A 27,287-nucleotide genomic window follows, 5' to 3' on the forward strand; every position below is an offset into this window, starting at 1 on the left:
CGACTGGCTTTATAGAACCACTCAACTGTCAGATTTCCTGACAATGACAAACTATATAAAACCACAACACTGCCAGACTTCTTGAAATGACTGACTGCAATGAACCACAGCACTGTCAGATTTCTTGACAATGACTGGCTTTACAGAACCACACTACCACCAGACTTCCTGACAATGACTGCATGTGTGGAACCTCACAACTGCCATATTTTAAAAGTGACTAGAGGAACCACAGCACCCATTAGATTTCCTTACCATGACTGAATGGAAACACACTACCACCAGGTTTCTTGACAATGGTCACCTCTTTTGTGATTAGTTCCTACTCGGTTGTAGTTTTTCTCAGCGCAAAGTCGGTTACATCATGCACATTTTGTTTCTTCATAACATAGCATTTTTTTTGTATTACTGAAGATGGGAGAAAGACTCATCTTAACAAGGCAATTATTGTTGGACTTGTGAACATAAACATTAGATGTGATCTTGATTATTCCTTTCGGTTGTTTGTTTGTTTTACATCCCGTCGAGAATTTTTAATGCGCCAATGCCTGCCGTGACACGGGACCTCTATCATTAAGGTCATATCCAAAAGACCCGTGATTCTCACTACCCATGTTTACGTCTTAGGTTTGATGTGGCCGTGATGACACAAGTGGGGCTAAAATTCATGACCTCCCTGTTATGAAGTGAATGCTCATTCTTCTAGGATTCTTATGATAAATCCAATCATTCATTTATAAATACTTTGTTATCAATATAGTTGCAAAATAACCCAAAGATTAAGGTAACTCCATACTCGCATTATCATCTGATAAAAGTATTGTGAGGACCAGATAGTTAAATTTCGGTATTTCAACATTGAAAATTAATTGGGAATAATTGTGGGTGGATTTTATACAGATACAGTAATAGTTGTCATGTATTTCATAAAATACACATCTCTGTAGCATCATAAAGCATGTTGTTCTATTTTTGTACTTAACCTACTCCATGCAGGTTAACATACACATCTTTCAATTCAGTGTACATTACATGTATTTTTAACATCATTCTTGTAAGTGGAAAGATGCTCTGATTATTCATTACTGTACGAAGTTTATTGGGACTGCACTTTGTCTACGTATGTCCGCCATCTTTCTCCCATGTGTTTACATGTATGCACTGTTTCGTTTTTAAGAACTTATTTAACTTTACGATTATATTACCATGTTAAATTGTTTGTAAATATTACCAGACAGTTGTGTAGATTTATCTTATCAATGTTTTGGTGGAAAACATTTCTTGAAATTCGATTAGAATGCAGTTGCTCATTTCTGTGATGACAGCATCGTCTGCTCGACGATTCATATTTTTGCTTAACGTAATGTATAGTTTTACAGTCATATATGTTTACTCTCAGTGCATGACTACTTCAAAATGTTTAAATCCATCATCAAATCTGATTTTAAAAAGCTTTTCCACATCGTTTACATTTTGTATGGCAGCCTTGTTTGGCAATATTATGTTTATATGGTACAATACAGTGCTGTAATTGGTCGGATGTCCCCGTACAATAATTTTACTGGCTAAGCCCCATCACATGTTATACTTTAAAAGCCTATATATATATAGCACAAGTGATGTAAACTTCAAATAAATGCAAGTTGCATCAGTGGTAACATTTGAATTTCTCTCCTTGGACACAATCCAGGTCTCAAGATAAGGTTAGAAATTTAATAAGACATTTATCTCCAAAAACACTGGACACCTGTTTGACTTTTTATGAACAAATATTCATTTAACCTGTCATTTCCCTAATTGTATTCAAACCTGTATGGCAGACGTCTGAGACCATAGGAGAGTATATTTAGTACAACCTCCAGTCAATTGTATGAAATCACATGTATTGAATCACAAACATCAGTCACCTTCACCTATGGTCATTTTATATTAAACGAGAGGCCTTTGGTTGGAGAATTCATTAACAGCACCTCTCAGTAATCACATGAAATTTGAGCTCAACTATTTTGTAGTCCCCATATCTATCTCACCATCCTTGGTGGAGCTTACAGTATAGAAAATGTATTTATTTCCCTTTATTAGAGTTAAAACTGATAAATTATCAAATAAAATATATAGGTCATCTCACTTTTTAAGATGCAAGACATGCGTAAACAGAATCATATATCAACGTCAGAAAATTGCAATTTTCCTTAAACAGCATCATCAAAATTTCACAAAAACTAGTTATGATGATATAATAATATTCATAACAATTTCATGAAACTGTTTCTTTACAAAAATATACAAAATATCTGTGAAAAATAAAGGAAATCTATTGCATAATGGACTTGATAAAGAAATCAATGAAAACAGAGTTATTGTCCTTGGATTCAATAACATATTGATTATTCACATATAACTTAAGATTTTTGAAATATTACATGTTTCACAATTTTTTTTTACAACGACTATCGGAAAAGACTTCAACAAAATTGATGTTCCTATCATGCATACATGTAAATCTCAATAAATCATTGACTTTGCAAAATCGTATATACATGTACATGTATGTCACATGAGGGTGGAATTATTTAAATAGATCCCCCCCCCCCCCCCCAAGAAAATGAAAGTCACTGAAAGGAGACATTTAATTTGCAACAAAATCATGAGGCTAAGAATGTTTTCCACCTAAAATTCTTATAACACAGTAATTATCACTGCTCTGTTAGGGTAATTTTAGTAATTATCACTGCTCTGTTAGGGTAATTTTAGTAATTATAACTGCTCTGTTATGGTAATTTTAGTAATGTCTGTATCTTATAACACAGTAATTATCACTGCTCTGTTATGGTAATTTTAGTAATGTTTATAACAGTAATTACCACTGCTCTGTTATGGTAATTTTAGTAATGTCTGTACACAGTAATTATCACTGCTCTGTTATGGTAATTTTAGTAATGTTTATAACACAGTAATTATCACAGCTCTGTTATGGTAATTTTAGTAATGTTTATAACACAGTAATTAATTATCACTGCTCTGTTATGGTAATTTTAGTAATGTCTGTACAGCTCTCATACAAGAGTGGTACACATGATGAAATGAATATAATGGAGATTTCTGAAGGTGGCTTCATTTGATGTTTACAGTAAAAACTGTGGCAAAATGTAATGGAGATTTACAAAGGTGGCTTCATATAATGTTTACCATATAATCTGTGGTGGAATAAAATGATACTACTAATTCTTTAAAGGTAATTATAAAACAAAAGGTATCAATGCACAAGTTGAATGCAAGAAACCCACATTTCAGGTGCTGAAAACAGAGCTGGTTTTATCCTTGCTGTTTTCTCAGTCCTTGAGAAAGGTCCACAACACTTTACAAGTATACATAGAAGATAGGCAGAGTTATCCCTCTTTGGTAATATTTTGTTGTATTAGAGGAAACTGTTTACTCACGGACATTAAACCAGGACTGAGCATATTCAATTCAAGATTGAAAATATATAAATTATTATGGATATATCAAAACTACATTGTATGACTTGCCTGTCTGAGCCCAGTAACCGGAAATTTCTGGTTCTATCACATATTTCTTGCGTAACCTACAATAAGGAAAATCTTACTTTAGTAATGCTGATTAGAATGCATTTCTAAGAAATGTCAATGCAGATACATTTTTGCTATGAACATTGATAAGGTAATATTACTTAGAACTTACTTCATTGGCTTTAAAGCTTCGACCTTGCATTCCATGCTTATGAAATGCCAAAACACTATCTTGTAAACACACTGTAAATAAACAAATAAATAAAATCTAAAATCCAATCTCATTTGTTGAAAGATACATGTAAATATCCCGATGATTGTATGAAGACATCTTACCTAAAGATTCCACCTTGAAATCAAAGTGAAGCTCTGAAGACTGTTTCCTGCTTGATTTCAACTTCCCCTTAATATTCACTACCTTCACATACCCTAAAATAATATTGCATCAATATTAAATTCTGCTTCACTACCTTCACATACCCTAAAATGACATTGCATCAATATTAAATTCTGCATGTATGTCCTGGTTGCAGCTTCAAGAGAAATATTGAAAATTATGCAATTCATTTCTTAAGTAAAAACTCAAAAGATTTACTCCTAATGAGGAATTCAAATCATAAAACTTTTGCCATTTTCTTTTTCATTTGTGGTCTTCGCTTGATGGGTGGGGGTGATGGTATGGAATTTAAGTGTATAGCTTGAGTTGGTTTACAATAAATTACAACCATACTAGACTTTGTAATATTTGATTTAAAGGAATACAGATTTGTGGAAGTCCTTTGCACTGAGTTTAGGCCAAAAAGAAATATTTGAGTTAACAGTTAACCCCCCTCCTCCTTTTCATTAAATTATGTGAGCTAATGCTTATACACCCAAAACAATCCCTAAAATAGAATTGGTTGATCATTATATTTTTTTTTAATTTTCATTTTTTCAAAATAAAGGATGAATCCAGCGATTCTGTATCAGATACATGAAGTTCTGTTTTGACTTAAATCTTTTCAATGGTGCACAGAGTGTCTATCCAAGGGTTTTCATAAATAGGTCTGAGAATGGAAATACGAGAATTACATAGTCCATTTGTATTATCAAATCATTAAATATATGTATATCCAATACCAGTTTATTCTCCACAGGTTGCTTTGCTACTTTAGAGAAACACTATTCGTGTTGTTCACAATAAACAATTTATTTTAAACAGCAGAAAGATCTCCATGTATTACAGGAAGATCGACTACTCCAGCCAATGACAGAAAACAGTTTTCATTCATCATGGATACATTGATAATTATTGAAAAAAAAAAACCAACCAGTTTTCATTCACAATGGATACATTGATAATTATATAAAAAAAAAAAAATACATTACAAATTAATATAATTCTATCATGGTGATTGAAACTTCAGTGATTGCTAAATGCCTGCAGGTTTGATGTTGTGATAGATAAATGCGAAATGATAGAAATATCACTACACTATTACATCTCTATCATTTCTCTATCACAACATCGAACCTGCAGGCATTTAGCAATCACTGAATTTTCAATCACCATGATAGAATTATATTAATATTAGGTATCTTAAAACAACACTATTCACTATTTCTAAAAATGTTTATTAAATGTCAAAGATTTGGAGACTTTTTAAAATATCACATAATAAAAATCTGCCCCTTTTTAAAGGGTTGGATAGGTAACAGTAAACTAGCCTATCATTATCATTATTCATTTTTTTTAATTCACAGATGTAGTGAAAAAGAATTTTTCTTTCAATTCAGGACATGATATAAATTTCATGTTAATTTCATCATTTGTGTGATAAAGTAATGACAAGTTACATCTTAGTACTCACTATCATAACAGACTAGAATGGTTTCCTTCTCTAGTTGGGTAACATTCACCACAGGAAGTAGCTGCTCTGAAAAAAAAAAGACGGGGAAGAAAATAAAAGCATGTAACATTCAAAGATGGTGAGAAATCACTTTAAATTCTGGATTAGTCACTGAAATACAGGACTAAGGAAATAAAAAGTAAGAGGCAACAGAAAGTGGGGAGGGAAACCGGAATTTTTTTTCACAAATTTTCTTTGTTAACTTGAGAGGGGCAAGTCTTTATTTTGATGAGCCTAATAAACACACACAAGTACTAACCATTGTCATTATCGTTTTGTTCAGTAAACCACAGGGAGCTGGAATTCAGGTTGATAATGTCAAACTTTAACTGATTGATCTCTGTTGAGCTGGAAAAGACACAAGAGACACAGCTACAGAATACTGATGATGATAATTACTCAAAACTTACTGTACACGTACTGAACCACAACAATGATGGACTGCAAGAATACTCAGGTGTAAAGTCTAAATGTACTTTGTTATCACCTGATATGAACAACTAAAATATATCTCCCTGACTCAAAAAGTTTTCACACCTTTAAATCACACAAGATTTTGTTTCATTATTTGGCGGGAGGGTTGTTGTTGTTATCTGGGATTTTGAAGGTACATGTGTATCTCTGTGTTGTCCTCAGTATCAAGTAAATAAGTTGTCTTCATTATTAAAATGGGGCCCATTTGGAAAAACAATCAAACGTAAAGTGAAAAATCTTCAAGGACAAAAGATTTTGCCTGTATACTGTCCGCAGAAACTCTGAATATAGAATTAGCATGTTTTCTTGGTAACCATAAAGTAGCCATTCTGATCTTTTTAAAGGTGGCCAAAGTCTGTTCTAATGTAACAACATATTTGACAGTCAATTTTGCAGGAACAATTAAATGAAAGTTTTGTGTACAAGTATGATCTATCTCCATGGTTTACCTTTGTCTGACTCCCATACAGACAAAGGGGTACTCCAGTTCAGGGGAGATAAACATTTCAAACACTGATGGCTGGGCCGGCATATTGTCCCAGTCAAATGTCTGCAAAACAAAATTTATTCATCATACACTACTTTGTTCTATTTACAATGTAGGTGCATGTACTTTCTTTCTTCAATTCTACTGTATATAATGTCACATCAAATCAAAATATATTTTTGAAAAATTACATTAAAAATATATCATCAATTCCCCCCCCCCCCCCCCCCCCCCCCCCCCCCAAATATTGATATTTAAAAACCAGTTCATGTATCTACATTTAAATTTTATAACTGAAATTCCTTTAATTGATATAGGAAATTCCTTTGAAAAAAGAACTTAAATTTGTTTAAAATCTACATTACATCGCATATGATAAAATTACCATCAATCAGCGTTACAACTAATGTCAAAATTTTATCTTTGCTATGTGTGAAAAAAATAATAACTGTGAAATAGATATTAGCCAAGTTCCTCCTACACATATTTTTCTTCCATAATATAGAATAAAACCATGAAAATCAAAAATGAAAGAGTTTCACTGACCTTGAGAAGCATGAACTTGTTGAGGGGGTCATACCACTGCATAAGGATAATGCCGTGGGGTAAGGAACCACACAGGTAGCGGTAGCCATTGTACGGGTTCCTCCCCACACAGCAGCGACTGCATCCCTTTGTGTCCGGAACCTTTGTAGTGTGATTAAATTTCCTAAAACACATTAATGTACAAAATTCAATACAATAAAATCAATCTGGAAATTAAGGAAAAATAAAGCTATGCAAAAACCCAAATCAAAATGCTGTAGATTCATTTTTGTGTATCAATATTTTTGTGAATTAACTGTATTCATGCAGATTTGATTTTGTGGTTTCAGAAATAATAGCGTATTCAAGGAGATCTGATATTGTAATTTCAGAAATAATAGCGTATTCATGAATATTTTATATTGTAATTTCACAAATAATAGCGTATTCATGAATATTTGATATTGTAATTTCAGAAATAATAGTGTATACGATTCTTTGTAATTCATTTTCTTATGGTTGTTGATTTCATGGATCTGTCTATATCATGGAAACCTCCAAAAGTATTCCCCTTCCAAATTTAGTGATTTTGCTGTAAACTTTTGTCCTTTCTTTCTTTAAATCTTTAACAAAGAATAGACAAAATATCAAGTCATCATGATGGATTTTTCATCACATTTAAACACTATTGGTGTTTTTACTGTCCAAGTATATAAATTTTGTTTGCAATTTTGCAAGTGTATTGAATTCTAAAAATATTTTTCATAAATTGAAGTACTTGTGTAGAAAATATCTATTGTGTCTTATTGCAACAGAGCACTAGTACCTGTGCACATGTATTTCTCCAACCACAAGCTAAAATCTCCATAAATATGCTGGTGTTTCTCAGACCACAAAATTTCCATAAATATTATTCCTCAAACCACAAAAATGAAATTTTCATGAATACATTTACTCTGGATTTCTCAAGCTAAAATCTCCATGAATATGCAAGTCCATGAATTCTAAAATCACAAAATCAATTTCCCATGAATATGCTATTATTTCTCAAACCACAAAATCAAATCTCCATGAATACACTATTATTTCTAAAACCATAAAATCAAAGCTCCATCTCCACAAACACACTATTAAACCACAAAAGACTAATCCATAAAAATACTTGATTTCAGAGTGAGTATAAGGTAACAAACCTTGGAATTAATTTCTCGGGGATCTTGTTCATGGGTAGAGACAGTCTGTTGGCTTGCTTACTATGAAGCATTTTCAGGTCATGTCTGAACAAACAGGTTGTTTTTCCTACAAAGAAATAAGCAACAATGCACTGTCTACTCTCCAGAAAAAATACTTATCTTTTGATTTTGTTTTTTCTCCTAAAGTGCTATGAGACACTGCCAATGAAAGAATGTCCAGACTACATTGATGAAATTGATCATTTTGTTGTGAGCATCAGTAAGCTGACTACACAAGGATTCACTGGAGCATTCCCATGCACAGCACACCTTATTTTGATGTCAATTTGGTAGTCAAAATTGATTATTTCATTGCCAAAATATACATGCATACTGTATACAATGTACAGACACATTATTAGCAATACCTGACTTACTATTAAGGAATACATAATTTAGTTTGTTTGTATTATGGGGAATAAAAATAAACAAAGCATGCGGGGTAATTTTCAGAATAAGCAAAACCAATTACGCAGAAATTACCTCCATGCCTCTACTGTTTATATATAATCGATCCTTACATTCAAATTTTTGTGATTTAACTTACTGTTTTTAAATTTTTTTAATTTATAAATTTAAAGGCTTTTATGCCAATTTGAAAGGTCACTAGTGCATTACAGAGCTTTTATTGTGAAACATAATGCAATGAAACAGCAAAGGTTTATCACTAAGAAAACATTGGCAAATGTAAATATGTACACCTGAATGCTATACAATAAGCAGACATACATGTACACACAGTCACGTTGTGCACTATTAGGGATAGTTTTTTTTTTAAAGGACAGTATATGCACAAAAGTGAAAAGTTTTTACATGTAAGTTGAAAATTGTTTGAAGACTTTTGAATTAAACATCTGAACAAGAAATATTTTGGAAACAAATACAATGTATTTGACCTTGCAATCTAATTAAAATTAGATGTTAGATCCGCCCGCGTACTCGCATACATAACGATGTTTTGTATGCGAGTAAGCGAGCAGATCTAACATTAATTTTAATTAGATTGTTGACCTTCTGACCTCAAAATCAGTAGCGGTCATCTACTCCTTAGGTAGAACCAGTGTACCAAGTTTTAACTCTCAAGATATAGAACATAAAATATTTGCTGTGTCCAGTTTCACCCTTTTGACCTTGTGACCTAAAACCCAATACAGTTCACCTACTCTTCTGGGAAATCCAGCATACAAATTTCATATCTGTCAAACAAATGGTTCTCAAGACAGACATTGAACATCTTCACCTTTCATTGAGCCAACAACACTTGCATCTGACAGGTGCAAACCAATACGCCTCCTTTTTCCAATGGGTCATAAAATTGATTTTACAAACATTTAACTATTCTATTCTCAAACCACATGTAAAGTCTTCATACCTACTGACATTTTTTACTCCTCTAAAGTGTTTTAAGTGTGACATTGAAATTAAAATGAATTTGTTAATGAAGAACAGGCTGAAGGATATTTATTGTATATTCAGTGACTTTGCTTTGCAATCTTCCCAAAAATGAGTTGTTTAGCTTTTAATACAATAACCCTACCACATCAAATGGTCCACGTGATGAACTTACCTGATAGAGTCATGAGAACATCTTTTATCACATACACCCATATACACCTCCGTGCATGAAGCTGTGGATACAGAAGGACAATATCTTACATTACAAATGACAAGAAATTCATTACTAGGTTAGAATATTGATATACACAGAACAAGTGGAACTCGTTTTAAAAAAACAACAAAAAACATTAATAGGAGCAAACCGAATTATCTTATGTCCAGGTTCACGTACAATCATTACTGATCTCTTACAAATGTAATTTTGAATGGTCTTACACATTTTGCAATATGCTACTCACCAGTTCCAGACTGGATTCGTGTATTTCATTAAGGTTCAAAGTATACAGTCCCTCATTGGCACCAATAAGAATATGCTGATCTGTAGACAGAAAAAGCAATGTGCAGCTATTAATAAATTGTGACACACATCTGTTTACAAACAAGCATTCTGGAGGCATTGCATAAGCAATACATGTTCCCTACTGGTGCCTTTTACAATGATCACTACACCATAGACTTATTACAATGATCACTACACCATAGACCTATTACTTTCACTACACCATAGATCTATTACAATGATCACTACATCATAGACCTATTACAATGATCACTACATCATAGACCTATTACAATCACTACACCATAGACTTATTACAATGATCACTACACCATAGACCTATTACAATCACTACACCATAGACTTATTACAATGATCACTACACCATAGACTTATTACAATGATCACTACACCATAGACTTATTACAATGATCACTACACCATAGACCTATTACAATCACTACACCATAGATCTATTACAATCACTACATCATAGATCTATTACAATGATCACTACATCATAGATCTATTACAATCACTACATCATAGATCTATTACAATCACTACACCATAGACTTATTACAATGATCACTACACCATAGACCTATTACAATCACTACACCATAGACTTATTACAATGATCACTACACCATAGACTTATTACAATGATCACTACACCATAGACTTATTACAATGATCACTACACCATAGACCTATTACAATCACTACACCATAGATCTATTACAATCACTACATCATAGATCTATTACAATGATCACTACATCATAGATCTATTACAATCACTACATCATAGATCTATTACAATCACTACACCATAGACTTATTACAATGATCACTACACCATAGACCTATTACAATCACTACACCATAGATCTATTACAATCACTACATCATAGACCTATTACAATCACTACACCATAGACTTATTACAATGATCACTACACCATAGACCTATTACAATGATCACTACACCATAGACTTATTACAATGATCACTACACCATAGACTTATTACAATGATCACTACACCATAGACCTATTACAATCACTACATCATAGACCTATTACAATCACTACATCATAGACCTATTACAATGATCACTACACCATAGACCTATTACAATCACTACACCATAGACTTATTACAATGATCACTACACCATAGACCTATTACAATCACTACACCATAGACTTATTACAATGATCACTACACCATAGACCTATTACAATGATCACTACACCATAGACTTATTACAATGATCACTACACCATAGACCTATTACAATCACTACACCATAGACTTATTACCATGATCACTACACCATAGACCTATTACAATCACTACATCATAGATCTATTACAATCACTACATCATAGACCTATTACAATCACTACACCATAGACTTATTACAATGATCACTACACCATAGACCTATTACAATGATCACTACACCATAGACTTATTACAATGATCACTACACCATAGACCTATTACAATCACTACACCATAGACCTATTACAATCACTACATCATAGACCTATTACAATCACTACATCATAGACCTATTACAATGATCACTACATCATAGATCTATTACAATGATCACTACACCATAGACTTATTACAATGATCACTACACCATAGACTTATTACAATGATCACTACACCATAGACCTATTACAATCACTACACCATAGACTTATTACAATGATCACTACACCATAGACCTATTACAATCACTACATCATAGATCTATTACAATCACTACATCATAGACCTATTACAATGATCACTACATCATAGATCTATTACAATCACTACACCATAGACTTATTACAATGATCACTACACCATAGACTTATTACAATGATCACTACACCATAGACCTATTACAATGATCACTACACCATAGACTTATTACAATCACTACACCATAGACTTATTACAATGATCACTACACCATAGACTTATTACAATGATCACTACATCATAGGCCTATTACAATGATCACTACATCATAGACCTATTACAATGATCACTACATCATAGACCTATTACAATGATCACTACACCATAGACTTATTACAATGATCACTACACCATAGACTTATTACAATGATCACTACATCATAGACCTATTACAATCACTACATCATAGATCTATTACAATCACTACATCATAGATCTATTACAATGACTAAGTCGCTGAAACTCAAAAAGAATCGTTGGAATAATTTTAGAACCGTACCTATTTCTTCAGCCCATTTCAATCAAATATGCTTATTAGACCAAGGAATTGTTACAATCTCACCATTATCAAGTTTAAGATTTCATCACACGGGAGCTGCAGTAAGGTCAATCACAGACCATGTCCATTTTCTGCTGCACACTGTCATTGAAACTATAGCCAAATTTTGTACCTAATCTATTGTTGCTTCAGAGGAGTTGTGAAAACAAGATTTCATGATCCTGTGAATGTTTTCCAATACTGTGTATAGGGACAACACCACAACCAAGTACAGAACCAACCACAAAGTACAAGACAGATCTAAATCTTTGAAACTTTAGTTTAACAGAATGTCATTATATCAAGAAAGTCTCCCCAGACTACAGACAAGGTCATCACATTACTATGGACTGAAAATAATGAAATACAATGGAGGTGAGGATTTGCTATTTTCTTTACCTCTGGTGTCTGGATGCACCCAGCTGGCCGTACAGTTGATCTGTAATGGGCATCCATTGAAAACTTTAGAGAAACAAGCTCCCATCTACAACATATTCATTTCTGATATGAGTATTTCCTCTTAAAAGAAATACTGGGTGCAGAAGCACTTGAATTTCAATATTCATTATATTAAATTGGAATATTGTGTAGTCACCTAATTCAGAAACTTACGTGTACTTTAGGTGTGGGTGGGAGACCATTGCTCGCAGGCCTCTCTGGTTTACTCTGAAATGAAATTCATCACTTTTTAAAATTTGTTCTTCCAGTATGCCATCTGGTATTACACTGAACAACTCCTATCTGTGACCTGGCTTTATTAAACAGTAAAACAGTAATCATGATAATAGCCTTCACAAAAACACATTGAATATGTTCTGTAATATTTGTCAGTCCCATATCAAAAGTTTATCATGTGCAAATTCATTATGCAATGATTTGACCAACTTATTCTGGAATGAAATCTTTAGATAAGTGTTATCTAATCAAAGGACTATACATATGTATTAAATGAATAATAAAAATAAAGAAAGGTAGAGTTTTTCATAGAGACTATGTACATGTGAATCAGTGACAGAAATCAAATGTTATACATTATACAATTATTGCCCTTTAGGAGGTAGATAATATACAATTATTGCCTTTAAGAGGTAGATAATATACAATTATTGCCTTTAGGAGGTAGATAATGCATGTTGCCAGGTCTTGCACCAAAGGATATAACTCCCCTCACACCTGATTTGTAATGTCTTCTGAGTAAAAAGGCAATAATTTAATTACCCTGAGGAATTAATTTGTTGATGGTGAGGCAAGTGCAGCAAAGTGCAAAACCAAGCACATAATGAGGTTGTCGAGACCTGCCAGTTTATTACGTGTACAGTGAAGCCTAATCCCACACCTGTGTAATCTGTTTCACTGGGTATTCCAACCCTTATTTTCAGTCTCAATTCATTGTTTTTACACTGTATATTCCAATACATTGTGTATTCCAACAAATAATTTGTTTCAAAGTGCATGTGGGATTAGACAGGTTTCACTGTAGTGTATATATCAGATTAGACATGTTTCACTGTATAAGTTGGAATAGACAGTTTTCACTATGTATATCAAATTATACAGTTTTCACTGTATATGTCAGATTAGAAAGTTTTCACTGTATATGTCGAATTAAACAGTTTTCACTGTATATGTCAGATTAAACAGTTTTCACTGTATATGTCGGATTAGACAGTTTTCACTGTATATGTCGAATTAAACAGTTTTCACTGTATATGTTGGATTAAACAGTTTTCACTACATATGTCAGATTAAACAGTTTTCACTACATATGTCAGATTAAACAGTTTTCACTGTATATGTCAGATTGGACAGTTTTCACTGTATATGTTGGATTAAACAGTTTTCACTGTATATGTCGGATTAGACAGTTTTCACTGTATATGTCGAATTAAACAGTTTTCACTGTATATGTTGGATTAAACAGTTTTCACTACATATGTCAGATTAAACAGTTTTCACTACATATGTCAGATTAAACAGTTTTCACTGTATATGTCAGATTGGACAGTTTTCACTGTATATGTTGGATTAAACAGTTTTCACTGTATATGTCGGATTAGACAGTTTTCACTGTATATGTCAGATTAGACAGTTTTCACTGTATATGTCAGATTAGACAGTTTTCACTGTATATGTCAGATTAGACAGTTTTCACTGTATATGTCGGATTAGACAGGTTTCACTGTATATGATTATGATATCATCCACTGATGAGAGTTACAGTGGATGACATCAAAGTTGTTTAACTGCACATGAACAGTTTTCAACCAATAGATGGTTGTTTGTTTTCCATTGAGAATTCTTCACTCGTATTGATACGTCACCAGCTGTAGGTGAAGTACCACAAATTTAGACCTATGCTTAGTTCTCAGGGCTGTAGCAGTGAGGATTCTTTCACATGCCAATGCCTGCCATGGCACTGACCACCGTTTTTAAGGTCATATCCAAAAGACCCGTGATTCTCATTTCTAAATGCCGAGCGTTTGGCGAAGGAGCAATCACTACCTATGTTTACATCTTGGGATTGACGTGAACATGACACGAGCAGGGTTCAAACTCGCGACCTCCTGGTTACAAAGTGAACGCTCTAGCACTGAGCTACCACAACCGGGAACAAGTGTCTTATTCTGAAGAGTAATAACATATGTACAACATATTGAAATAATATTACGATAAAAAAAGAGATCATTTCATTCATAATGAAAATATACAAGATAAAGTTGAAGGTGCTTATAGTTCTAAGCTCTGGAACTAGATGTAAGTCATGTTCCAGAAGTTTCATTGTTACATCAGCACCTATGACACAAAATATTGGACTTTAAAAGACGGTTAAATAACCCATGATTGTCACTTCCAATGTAGAGTGCTTGGTCAAAGATGCAGTCACTATCTACATGTATGTTCAACTACTTTAATGCTCTAGTTGCGACCCAGCTGTAAATCTAACCCACCACTTTAAAAACACAGAGAAAACTTTAATTCAGCAGGTGTTGCATCATCCAAAATGACAGCTGTCATAAGCATCAAAAAACAATTTCAGAAGTACACAAGCAACGAAATTACATAGTCCCAACAACAGGACATGGGTGCATGTGTGTATATACATGTATATACAAAACATAGTTTACACACATTTACAATCAATCACTGCAGTGCAGAATGAATATATTTCTTACATTAACCCATGCTCCTAACTATCGATACACATACAATTCTAAATGCTAGAAGTAGTACTAAATGTACCAAACATACATGGCTACAATTTACAATCCTTCCTTTTTTCATACATACATTTAATGGCTAAAAAAGCAGTAAGTATCTACACACAAAATGAAGAAAACTTCTCAACCACTTACCAGATCATAACTTAGAAGACTCTAAAATTATGTTATAAAAGAATCACTAACAAACATGCAAAGTAATGCAATATCAGATCTGTTTAATTGTTTACTCTCTTTATGAATTAATCAATCTTCATCTGCAAATAGCACCACTTACCATACTGGACTTGTCTTTCCTCCGAGGTACCGTTGGAGGAGGTTCCTCCGTTACATTACTGCCACTTCCAGTACCGAGGTCTAGCACACCATTTTGACGTCTGCTGATTTTCGGTGGGAGTTCTGGAGGCTTGTCGTCTGCTTCCTGGCGCTGACTGGAGACCGGTACTAACGTTAGCTCTCGGTCCAAAATGGCATCTAGATCTGGACCATTATCATCAAACCTTGGACTACCTCCATCTTCAGGCCTGTCCTCTTTTGGTAAATCTGGTAATGGCTGAAACACCGAAGAAACAAAATGCACATTCATACATTTGCATTCAACTTCTCCATATAAAATAAAGTCATTAAAACAGGCAACATTACTGAAACTAAGAAAGCCATGTTTCCCCCAAAAAAATTTTCACATAACTTTCTAGCATGGCATACAATTCAGGTAAAGATACTTCTATATGATATAATTCATAAAAGATATATTTGATTTAATATAAATGTTTATGAGTATTTTTTCTTGATTTCCTTCACAAGCATGTACAGAAATAAACAGCAGAGTGAAATCCACTTTGAAAATACTTCCTTCCAAACAATAAATACATGCAAAACATGTAATAGATGTAATTTTGGACCTTTTTCAATACAGAACCAAACATTCACAATAATAACTGAACTCTGACCTTTGGCAATCTTGGCGGTGGTTTGATCTGTAAGGTTGATCTGAAAATATCCAAAAATATCAAATATTTCCGAAGTCATAGATTTTAATCATAGTACGAGAAGAGCAGCTTGCATAAACATTTTAAACTATATATAAGATATAACTCTAAAATTCAATGAGTATGTAATACAAAATTTGATTCCCCTGAATAGTATCATCATTATTTCTTGTAATACGTTTGACCTCTTTGATTTTCACTTGTATTACACTAATCCATTATACCATCATGCATGCTTGAACATCGCTTAACACACTGAGGTGTATACATTCACACGTGCTAAAACCTTACCCATTAAACATGAACTGAACAGTGCCAAAACATGGTGAAATATCAAGAATCCTATTTTTCAAAAATCAAATATCAATTTAAAATTACTTCTCTCCCGATGAGAAAGAGGAAATTCTAGAATAAAAACGATAAACTACCTGGTATCACATATATTTCTACAACGGCAAATCTTTCCATAGTCAAGTACCACAGGAACTAATTACAACACACAATGAGGAATGGCTAATTAATCTATCAGGATAAACCTTGAGAGTGTAAGGCAGATACACAGAGAAGGATTCCTTATCAATGAATATTTACAACAAATGATGAACCTGAACATCAGACAAGAGCTCTTCACATTCCACGGGAAGTTGACAGAAGTTATTTCCACTATGAAACAGGGAACCATATTCAAGTTGACACACACTTTGCATTGAGTTGTACAATACCAATACATTTCCTCCAATTCTACTTCACCATAGACCACAGAATCTCCCCCCCCCCTTTTGAAATTTCACCATCATAATTAGTAAATATCAGTACACTGGGTTTCATGGACGGGCACAAACAGAGGAGAAGAGGGCATAAGTTATATAGGCAGAAAGACATCTTCACAAATTCTCTGGAAAACATTAGTGACACCTGATATGATGCACAATGGCTGGGTTGGTTTCATGTCACTCCTTGCCTGAAACTTAATTTGGCAACAAGATGCAGGCAGCAGTTGACTACATGTAACTGGTTTTTAAAATTTATCTGACTATGCTAATGATTAGAACTCAGTAGTTATGAACAATAATTAGCAACAATAATTAGTAACCTATGCTACAATACATATACATGTATGTTAAAGAGGGACCTACAGTGTATTTACAATTAAAAGTTTGTTTTTTACTCATCATTATGAATTCTACAGTCATTAAGGGAATTGTATGTTTTAATGTATTATACCTGAGACATTATATGGTGTGTGTGCGTGTGTGTATTTCATTATTATTTTAATACGCCCTGAAACTGATGTTTATTCTTATCTAGCATATTTATGGTATCTTGTGTTTTCATGTTTTATATGTACAATGAGGATAGGTACAGCTTTTAATGTTTTATTTATTTTCTATGTATTATGTGTATAACATTCCCTTGTAAGGTATATATGCATTGTAAAGCACCTTTGAGCATACATAGTGTATGAAAAGGGTGCTATATAAATATGGTATTATTATTAATAAAATAACTTTAAAAGAGATCAAAATCACATTCAGTACATGTACCGGTACTATATAAATACATGCAAAGGATAATAAATAATATTTACACGGAAGAAAGCTAAACAATCTCTACATATAGATACAATCCTTAACACCCTGATCTAGGTCATTCAAGAACTGTACAGTATATGAATAAGGTAAGAAGAGGACTATGTAAGTAACATTCCTTCTAATTGGTTGGTAGTGATAGGGAGAATTTGTGACAACAGTTCTGATTGGCTTACTGTTCTGATAGTGGAATATCCTCTGCTGGGATTGACATTCGGTTTTCATGGCCCCTAAATATTTTTTTATCAAATTAAGACATATGAAAAAGTTTGATGGAAAGGCAACTACATTACATACCAATAGACACTGGGCTTTTAAAATGTTAAATGCTACCATCAATGTTGCTTTTCAATTGTATGCAAACATTTCATTAATAATCTTACGAATATTTCAACAACAAATAGGTAACTCAAAAGAACCTACATGTACCACATTTCTCAAACAATACCCATAAAATTTTACACCTATCCCATCATGCATCATTCAGGAAATGTCCTTCCCTAATACACAGTGAACATGCTAGAACATTTTAAAGGAGAAACAGAACTCCAACAATCTTGAATACACTAGAATAAAACATGTTGGGGATCCCTTGGCTTTTCTATCTCAGTGCTGGCATGGACTGGTGCTGTGCATCACCCCCTTTAGTAACAACAAACTAGCATTTAGTTCAAATAAAAGCCTTGTCAGTTTATGATGGAAAACTCTGAAAACACAAAATTAGTTATGAGAATGAAACGATGATGCTGTCTTCTCTTGTCATGTTCTCTGACACTGATACAAAAACACTGCAATGTCTGTCACGATCATGTCTTCCTACACAACATATTCACCGATATAGAGGTCTACAGGTGCAATAAATTACACAAAGTCATTTACATGTATCATAAGCATTATTCATACGTGTAGTGTTCATATTTAAATTGAAAGTCTGTACAGATTCACTGTTGTGAAGAGAGTTTAGAAATTTGACAGTGCAGAGTAATGTATATATACTGTACATGTATACACTAGGAGACAGTATAGTGCATATCAATTATAACTGTATATTACAATTTCTGTATAAATACAGATCTAAGAATATATAAAAAATATATGTACTGAGATTAAATTCTTGTGGAGATGACTTAAGCTTAAAAGCATTGGTGCGGAAATATTTGCGTGATTTGCCTGCCTTACATTTTCCTTCTGATTATGATAAGGTTTACAAGTTTGAATGGATAAAATGACCAAGCTCTGATTACACTGACTGATGCATTTACAACAAAATCCCATTCCCACGTAAATGTACAGCGGTAATCTAATTTCTACACAAGGGAGGTGATTCTGGTTTTCTAACATCATGCCAGTACCTTTTGGGGTAAAATACTATATTAAAGATAATCGAAACATTGTTTATATTGTGTATGTGCTACAAATGACTATAAAACTATAGAATTGTGAATATTGAAAATACTTTCTGAAATAACATTCCTATACAACAAGAGACATTTATCTAATGGGTAACTACACAGACATGAAATAATCATGAAATATGTTATTTCTCTTCCACCATTTTTTCACTGGCTCCAAGTAATATGTTAATCTTTGTATCCAATTATAAAAACAGAAGCATACATAATTTCCCCTCCCAGCTGTTTGTTGAAAATCTGCAGGGTTAGAATAAATGGCATGAAATGACGAAACACAAGGCTACAAACAGATATAAACTAGGTCAGGCAAGTTTTACCTCTGAATGAGTTCCTCATTCACAGAATCCAACAGACACCTAGATAAATACAGAGCCAAGCTCATCAGCAATTGGTTTGCATACATTTATAGAGTATCTTACCATCACTGTGTGTTTGGAGGGTTGATTATTTGGAATAAGTTACTGAAACTCAAGGTCAAATAGAATACAGGTGGACTGCATGCAAATAAAATGTTATTCCTGAATGAAACCTTGTTTTTAAATTGAAAAATTATATTCATAGAGAGACATAATTAATGTTAGCATCCTCTCTGCACTAATCTAAAAAACACCAAACTTTAATCTGTAAAAGAGATTTTTTTTTTTTAATTGGAGATTCCATGTTTACATTATTGTTTCATTTAATCAAAAAAAAAATTGAAATAATGATAATGATAAAAATTTTTTTAAAAAAATACAGCGATTGCTGCTTTCCAATAAAGGTCAAACATGCACATCTTAATTCAAACATAGTTTGAAAACTACATTGAATGAAAGAAATCAAACTAAAAACATGCCATTTTCTATTAGAAGCATAAGCACATACATACAATTTTTCATAGAAAATTTATCACGATGGGAAGTTTTTTAATTTTGAATTTTAGCTATTAAATGATAGCATGTTAGAAACAAACTAAAATTACATATAAATTGTGCCCGGTTTGTACTTCCTGCTCGAAGATCTGAAGACAAGGAGAAGAAACAAAAAATGCTCACTTTTCATGATGGTGTACTACTAACAGATCCTTTTATAAAATCATGACATAAAATAATATGAAAAAGTTAGTACATCTGTACTCTAAAAGACCTGGTAAAACTCGTTTTATCTTCTTTCTTATCAATGCAGATCAGGACATGATTTTTGGTCTATATATGGTCAACATGTAAAATCATATGAAAATTATATAATATACATTTATATATCAGTTAGAATTTTCTCTGAATCTTTTTGTTTTATATAAATATACTTTTATTTTCTACAACTAAAGTGACAATCAGTTCATGCCTACAGGGTTTACACTACAATTAGCATTCTATTAATAACAACAGAGATCATACGTAAATCTACCTAATTACTCGGAAATTTCAATATCAGACGTCACAATGTTTCATATACGGAGTGTATAATTAATTGATATATATGACATTACTTACATCTCAGAAACTGGGTCTTCCAGATAGGAACTGGCTGTTTTAAAATCTCCATCCTATAAAATTTTTTTAATGTACATACATGTCTAGTAGATAACACATATGTACTAATATTTACATTTCAGTGTTTTTGCCTTTTGATAATACAATGTAGTTGTAAACAATGCATGTATGAATTTCGAAAAACATAGTACGTCTATTTTAACGACTGGGATTGCGACAGAAATGGATTGTAAATATCAGAAATGAATTTCATTCTTGAAAATGCATGAGGGAATGAACTGCAATACCTCATGTTGGCCTACTTTTCGTGAAGCCTTAGTACTTCATGAAGTACGCCTATGTGATGGATTGCAGTTTATATCCTCATGCATTTTCAAAAATGAAATTAATACATGAGAGTCTAGGGCCCGTTTTACAAAACAAGTTTTAAATTGTATTACACATTTATTACTTTAAATAAATGAATCAGAACTTTTCTGAGGCTTAATTTTCAACATATCAAAAAAAAATTGTTTGCATTTGAAGTGAGTAATCTAACAATAAACTGGAAAATTCCAGTATGTAGCTGGTCATAAGTTCTTTTGTAAAACGCGCCCCTGAACGGCAATGCTCCATGCTGGCATACTTGATGTGCTTCATGAAGTATGCCTGTGTAAAGCATCACAAATTACCATGTGTTTTCAAAATGAAATTTCTTTTTTAATTAAAAGGCTCTATTTTTCTCCATTCTGAAACAAAATACAACTAGAAAACTGACATGTCAGAGAGGGCCCCCCAAAATGAAATGCCAAGTCCCATAACTCCATAATGATAAAACATAAATTTGAAAATCGAAAGGGGTCTTTTTCTTCCTAATCTGAACATTACCTGAGTGTAAATTCTATGAAAATCTTCTCAAGTAATCTCAAATTATCATCTGCCATAGAAAATGCTATTATCTTCTTAACAACAAGAAATCCTAAGTTAATGTCACAAATTTCTAAGTCACATAACTCTAACAGCAAAGCCATTAAATCTAAAATTCAAAAGGGGTCCAAGTATTATGTATACAATATATATATGAAAATCTTCCCAAGGACACTGAAGTTATTGCACGCAATAGAAAGAGCTGAATGATGGACAGGTGGATGGACAGACAGAATGATTATTATGGGACATCCTCCATAGGGTGAGGCCTCACAATTACTGTACTAATGTTTTGTTTACTGTAAAAACTTGATACCGTGCTATATCCAACTTACATGATCTCTTGGAACGTTATTCACTGTAAGAAAAGAAAATATTGTAAGTCATAAGATTACAATAGAGCCCCCTTAATTCGGACAATTTGATCCAAGCAAACTGGTGGGGATTGTATGAATCATACAGTGAATTGCATTTTTATACAATAGATATGTATAAACAACTTATTCATTCACTTAATTCATTTCACTGATAATTTACAAATAATTAACTAAATCACTATATTATGAACATTTTAGCTGCAAAATTTACTTCTATTTAAAGTATTTTAAAGTAAAGCATGCATATGCCTGTATATTCATTTTATCTGCCTAAGCTTAAAATACATATTATATGATTTGAATTTAGAGAATAAATGATTGTACAATTTCATTACAGTCAATTTCTATTGATTTCTAATGATCAACCAAGTCTCAAATGCACCAAAGTCAATGGCTTCATGTAAATGTATCTTTTTTTACCATCTGGATTAGCAAGACCCCTAATTGCAGATTATTTTAATTAAGATTAAGGTGATGTCAATACAAGAGTTGTTAAATGTACAGTGTGCACCAGAGGCGTTAAATGTACAGTGTGGCCACCAGAGTTGTTAAATGTACAGTGTGCACCAGAGGCATTAAATGTACAGTGTGGCCACCAGTCGTTAAATATACAGTGTAACCACCAGAGTCGTTAAATGTACAGTGTAGCCACCAGAGGCGTTAAATGTACAGTGTAGCCACCAGAGTTGTTAAATATACAGTGTAGTCACCACCAGAGTCGTTAAATGTACAGTGTAGCCACCAGTCGTTAAATGTACAGTGTAGTCACCAGAGTCATTAAATGTACAGTGTAGCCACCAGAGTTATATGTACAGTGTAGCCACCAGAGTCGTTATATGTACAGTGTAGCCACCAGAGTCGTTAAATGTAGTGTAGCCACCAGAGTTGTTAAATGTACAGTGTAGCCACCAGAGTCATTAAATGTACAGTGTAGCCACCAGAGTCATTAAATGTACAGTGTGCACCAGAGTCGTTAAATGTACAGTGTAGCCACCAGAGTTGTTAAATATACAGTGTAGTCACCACCAGAGTTGTTAAATGTACAGTGTAGTCACCAGAGTTGTTAAATGTACAGTGTAGCCACCAGAGTCGTCAAATGTACAGTGTAGCCACCAAAGTTGTTAAATGTACAGTGTAGTCACCAGAGTTGTTAAATGTAAAGTGTAGCCACCAGAGTCGTCAAATGTACAGTGTAGCCACTTAAATGTACAGTGTAGCCACCAGAGTTGTTAAATGTACAGTGTAGTCACCAGAGTTGTTTAATGTACAGTGTAGCCACCAGAGTTGTTAAATGTACAGTGTGCACCAGAGTCGTTAAATGTACAGTGTAGCCACCAGAGTTGTTAAATGTACAGTGTAGCCACCAGAGTTGTTAAATGTACAGTGTAGCCACCAAAGTTGTTAAATGTACAGTGTAGCCACCAGAGTCGTCAAATGTACAGTGTAGCCACCAGAGTCGTTAAATGTACAGTGTAGCCACCAGAGTTGTTAAATGTACAGTGTAGTCACCAGAGGCGTTAAATGTTCAGTGTAGTCACCAGAGTTGTTAAATGTACAGTGTAGCCACTAGAGTCATTAAATTTACAGTGTAGCAACCAGAGTCGTTAAATGTACAGTGTAGCCACCAGAGTTGTTAAATATACAGTGTAGCCACCACCAGAGTCGTTAAATGTACAGTGTAGTCACCAGAGTCGTTAAATTTACAGTGTAGCAACCAGAGTCGTTAAATGTACAGTGTAGCCACCAGAGTTGTTAAATGTACAATGTAGCCACCACCAGAGTCGTTAAATTTACGGTGTAGCATGGCATACCTTGCAGTTCTAGGCTATTGCGTGTTGCATTATTTTGAGCCGAGTTTTGAGAGGAAATTCTTCGAGGAGCATTTTGCAATACCTGAACATGAAAACAAAACATACTTTTCAAAAAAGCAATATAGAGATGCACTGTACATGTAACATACATAATATACACACTTCTTGTCTGTGTACATTTATACAGCACATTAAATAATACAGGACCCATCATCAATTTTTTTGAAAATCTATTACAAAAGAAAATGATCGAAAATTCATTGACAAAATGATGAGAATGCATCCAAATTTTTAAAATGTAGATATACCCCATCTTCATCTTCTGTGAAATCAAAATCTCCAGCCGACGGGTTGTGTGCTTTCTCTAAAAGTTCTCGTGTTGAATTTCTGGACAGATATTCAATCTGTACATAGGGATGCTATAAAAAAAAAAACTAAAAACTAAAGAGCATAATACATTTTTCATAATTCAGAGAAATATTCAGTCCTTATAGAAAAGGATGATTTCATTTGGTTTTTACTCCTACAAACCTCTAACAGTTTCTCAGCAGTGGGCCTCTTCTTGGGGTTTTTAGTAAGTGCCACTTTTATAAAATGTTGAAAAGTCTGGGACCTAGAAAACAACCAGATGATTTTCATATTCATACAAAAGAATTTTAACGTGATGCGTATCTTTCAAGCATGAAAATTTCAAATATCCAATCTGAATTACTAGATAGTCATGACCCCCTATCAAATGATAAACAAGTCTATAGAAAGAGAATTAAAAAAAAAAAAACCCAACAAATTCCTTTACTGAAAAAGTTAGTAGAGAATTTGAGATACAGGTATACTGACACCCAAAAGAAATACAACCACAAGTAAATGTCAATAATTTTGATATTGATAATTCAATGTTAGCAATTTTGAATTGCAAGATATCATACACATTCTCAAGCTCTTCATGACTGTTTGATCTCGGTCACACTATGTGTTCTCGTGTCCACGAGACATCAACATAAACTCCGATTAGCAAGTGCACAGATACACAACAGGTCTTCATGTGCCTCACACCTGTCTGTCATCCTCCAGGTGTCTGGTAAAAATAGTCCGATAATGAAATTGTGTAAAGGATGCCTAGGCTGCCCAACGAGGAATGAAAAAGGTCAGCGCTATTAATGTTGACTGAACACCCCAAAATGTTGTGGCAAAAGCTCTGTCCACAAAAGCGCAACATCTCATCTCTACAATGCCTTAGACTGACCGGTACAACTGCTTACCACCCTCAAACTAGCCAACCAAAGGTTATGATGCCTTGTCAAAATGTTTCAAGAGGATGCTGCACTAGGCAAACAGTTTACAACTGCACAAAAAGCTACAAATGAGACCCACTGGGACACATAATTCAAAAATAAGCCAAGATATAGTGCCGAGGCATCTCCACTCCTATGGCATCAAGCCATGTCTTGTTGCTGTGGGAAATTCCCATGATGTTAGATTGATGCATTCAAATGTGCCCAAATCAACCAGAGGTTCTACCTGCTTTGTACCAGGTGCTTTTTGAAGAGTGGCAGAACATCCCTATGTCACAAATAAATTGTGTAACAAACTCTATGTATCACAGAGTTTGAGCAGCAAGAAATATTAATTATTAATTATATTAGTATATTAATTACTGAAGTAGGAAAATTTCAATGCTACCACCTCTTCAGCATTTTTGCCAAAGAGATGACGCCTAACTCTAAATGCACTGTATTGTAAAAATTAAATGATATACATGTATTTGAATGAAATAATATAGAATAGAAATATTACAGAAAATTGCAGGTTATGTTTCTTTTGCATGTCAGTATAATTACCACTTATTTTTGTCCTTTAATTGGGGTGGTTTAAATCCACTTTTAGACATCAAAAACAGAGCCCTGTAAATAAGCATGCAGAAAACACATTTAAAATCAATACATAAAACATTTTTTATCAATCAATAAAAGTCTTGCATTTTTTTTTTTTTTTTTTTTTTTTAAATCAATCAGTTTCTGGCAATGACTGTACTTGAATTTTTTTTACACACTAGGTTCTAATCTTAAATGGCATGGCCTTGAGGCAGAGATGTTTATAGTATCGTACAAAATTCTACCACTACAAGATATCTTTAAAGCTTGACAGCGCACCTCATGGGATGAAGATCAAACATGGGGGGTTGTAATTCTGCGAACTCTATTGCTGTGATCCCCACGGCCCAGATATCACACTGCTGGTTATAGCCGCCTTTCCTCTCCACTGCTGCCACTTCCGGAGCCATCCTGCAGACATCAACATTTATCACACTTCAGACAAATTATTATTGGATGAAAACCAATCACATGACACTCTAAAATTTTCAATACATCGTCTCTGTGGAGGGGATGTATTCAAAGTCTAACAACTGACATCATGTGCAAGTGAGAAACTGCATATCTTACACATTGGCCTTCAATGGACATGTATATCTGCATTCAGTTTTTAAGTTATATGTGCTGTATTAAAGTAATTCCACCCTCCTGTGATGTCATCAGATTTTGCAAAATCAATGATTTATTTACAGTTAAGCGTGATAGGAACATATATTTTGTTGGAGTCTTTCCCGATAGTTATTGTAAAAAATCTTGTTAAAAATAAACTATTTCAAAAGTCTAAATTATAGATGAATAATCAATGATACGTTTTAAAATATTGAATCCAAGGGCAATAACTTTGTTTCTATTGATTTCTTTATCAAGTCTATTATGCGATAGATTTCCTTTATTTTTACAGACATTTTGTATATTTTTGTGAAGATACACTTTCATGAAATTGTTATGAATGCTACTATATCGTCATAACCAGTTTGTATGAAATTTTGATAACGCTGTTTAAGGAAATTGCAATTTTCAGATGGTGATAGATGATTCTGTTTATGTACGTCTCGTATCTTAAAAAGTGTGATGACATATGTATTTTATTTGATAATTTGTTAGTTTTAACTCTAATGAATGGAAATAAATACATTTTTCAAACTTGTATCAGATAAAACTGCGAGTATGGAGTTACCTTAAACAGTATTTTTTCACAATGTTAATTTCCTACAGATATCTCATGTAAAGCTTTCATTCCATATTTTCGCCCCACCCTAGCCTTAGGGACCATTATCTAATTAAATATAAATCTGCACTA

The 27,287-nt window shown here is 33.4% G+C and overlaps 1 protein-coding gene across 13 annotated transcripts in view; it reads right to left on the bottom strand.

The window, feature by feature from the left end:
- Positions 1-27,287, bottom strand: part of LOC125648898 (mitogen-activated protein kinase kinase kinase kinase 3-like) — a 48,117-nt gene that overhangs the window by 8,627 nt on the left and 12,203 nt on the right. Inside the window, exons 8-32 of one of the 13 annotated variants that reach the window (XM_048875927.2) lie at positions 26,267-26,398; positions 25,955-26,017; positions 24,648-24,729; positions 24,425-24,535; positions 24,117-24,198; positions 22,264-22,286; positions 21,023-21,075; positions 20,512-20,550; positions 19,868-19,906; positions 18,315-18,368; positions 16,511-16,550; positions 15,838-16,113; positions 15,696-15,716; positions 12,955-13,008; positions 12,742-12,826; positions 9,994-10,073; positions 9,705-9,765; positions 8,099-8,204; positions 6,927-7,089; positions 6,343-6,443; positions 5,679-5,767; positions 5,381-5,446; positions 3,867-3,959; positions 3,703-3,773; positions 3,531-3,586 (exon numbers count right to left, since the gene is read on the bottom strand). In XM_048875927.2, coding sequence (XP_048731884.1) covers positions 3,531-3,586; positions 3,703-3,773; positions 3,867-3,959; positions 5,381-5,446; positions 5,679-5,767; positions 6,343-6,443; positions 6,927-7,089; positions 8,099-8,204; positions 9,705-9,765; positions 9,994-10,073; positions 12,742-12,826; positions 12,955-13,008; positions 15,696-15,716; positions 15,838-16,113; positions 16,511-16,550; positions 18,315-18,368; positions 19,868-19,906; positions 20,512-20,550; positions 21,023-21,075; positions 22,264-22,286; positions 24,117-24,198; positions 24,425-24,535; positions 24,648-24,729; positions 25,955-26,017; positions 26,267-26,398 — 2,040 coding nt within the window. Of the gene's footprint in view, positions 1-3,530; positions 3,587-3,702; positions 3,774-3,866; positions 3,960-3,992; positions 4,012-5,380; positions 5,447-5,678; positions 5,768-6,342; positions 6,444-6,926; positions 7,090-8,098; positions 8,205-9,704; positions 9,766-9,993; positions 10,074-12,741; positions 12,827-12,954; positions 13,009-15,695; positions 15,717-15,837; positions 16,114-16,510; positions 16,551-18,314; positions 18,369-19,867; positions 19,907-20,511; positions 20,551-21,022; positions 21,076-22,263; positions 22,287-24,116; positions 24,199-24,424; positions 24,536-24,647; positions 24,730-25,954; positions 26,018-26,266; positions 26,399-27,287 lie in introns of those variants that run through there. The other 12 variants (XM_048875929.2, XM_048875932.2, XM_048875933.2 and 9 more) reach the window with 12 other exon arrangements.

The sequence above is a fragment of the Ostrea edulis genome, chromosome 5, assembly GCF_947568905.1.
Source record: "Ostrea edulis chromosome 5, xbOstEdul1.1, whole genome shotgun sequence".
NCBI classification, from domain to species: domain Eukaryota; kingdom Metazoa; phylum Mollusca; class Bivalvia; order Ostreida; family Ostreidae; genus Ostrea; species Ostrea edulis.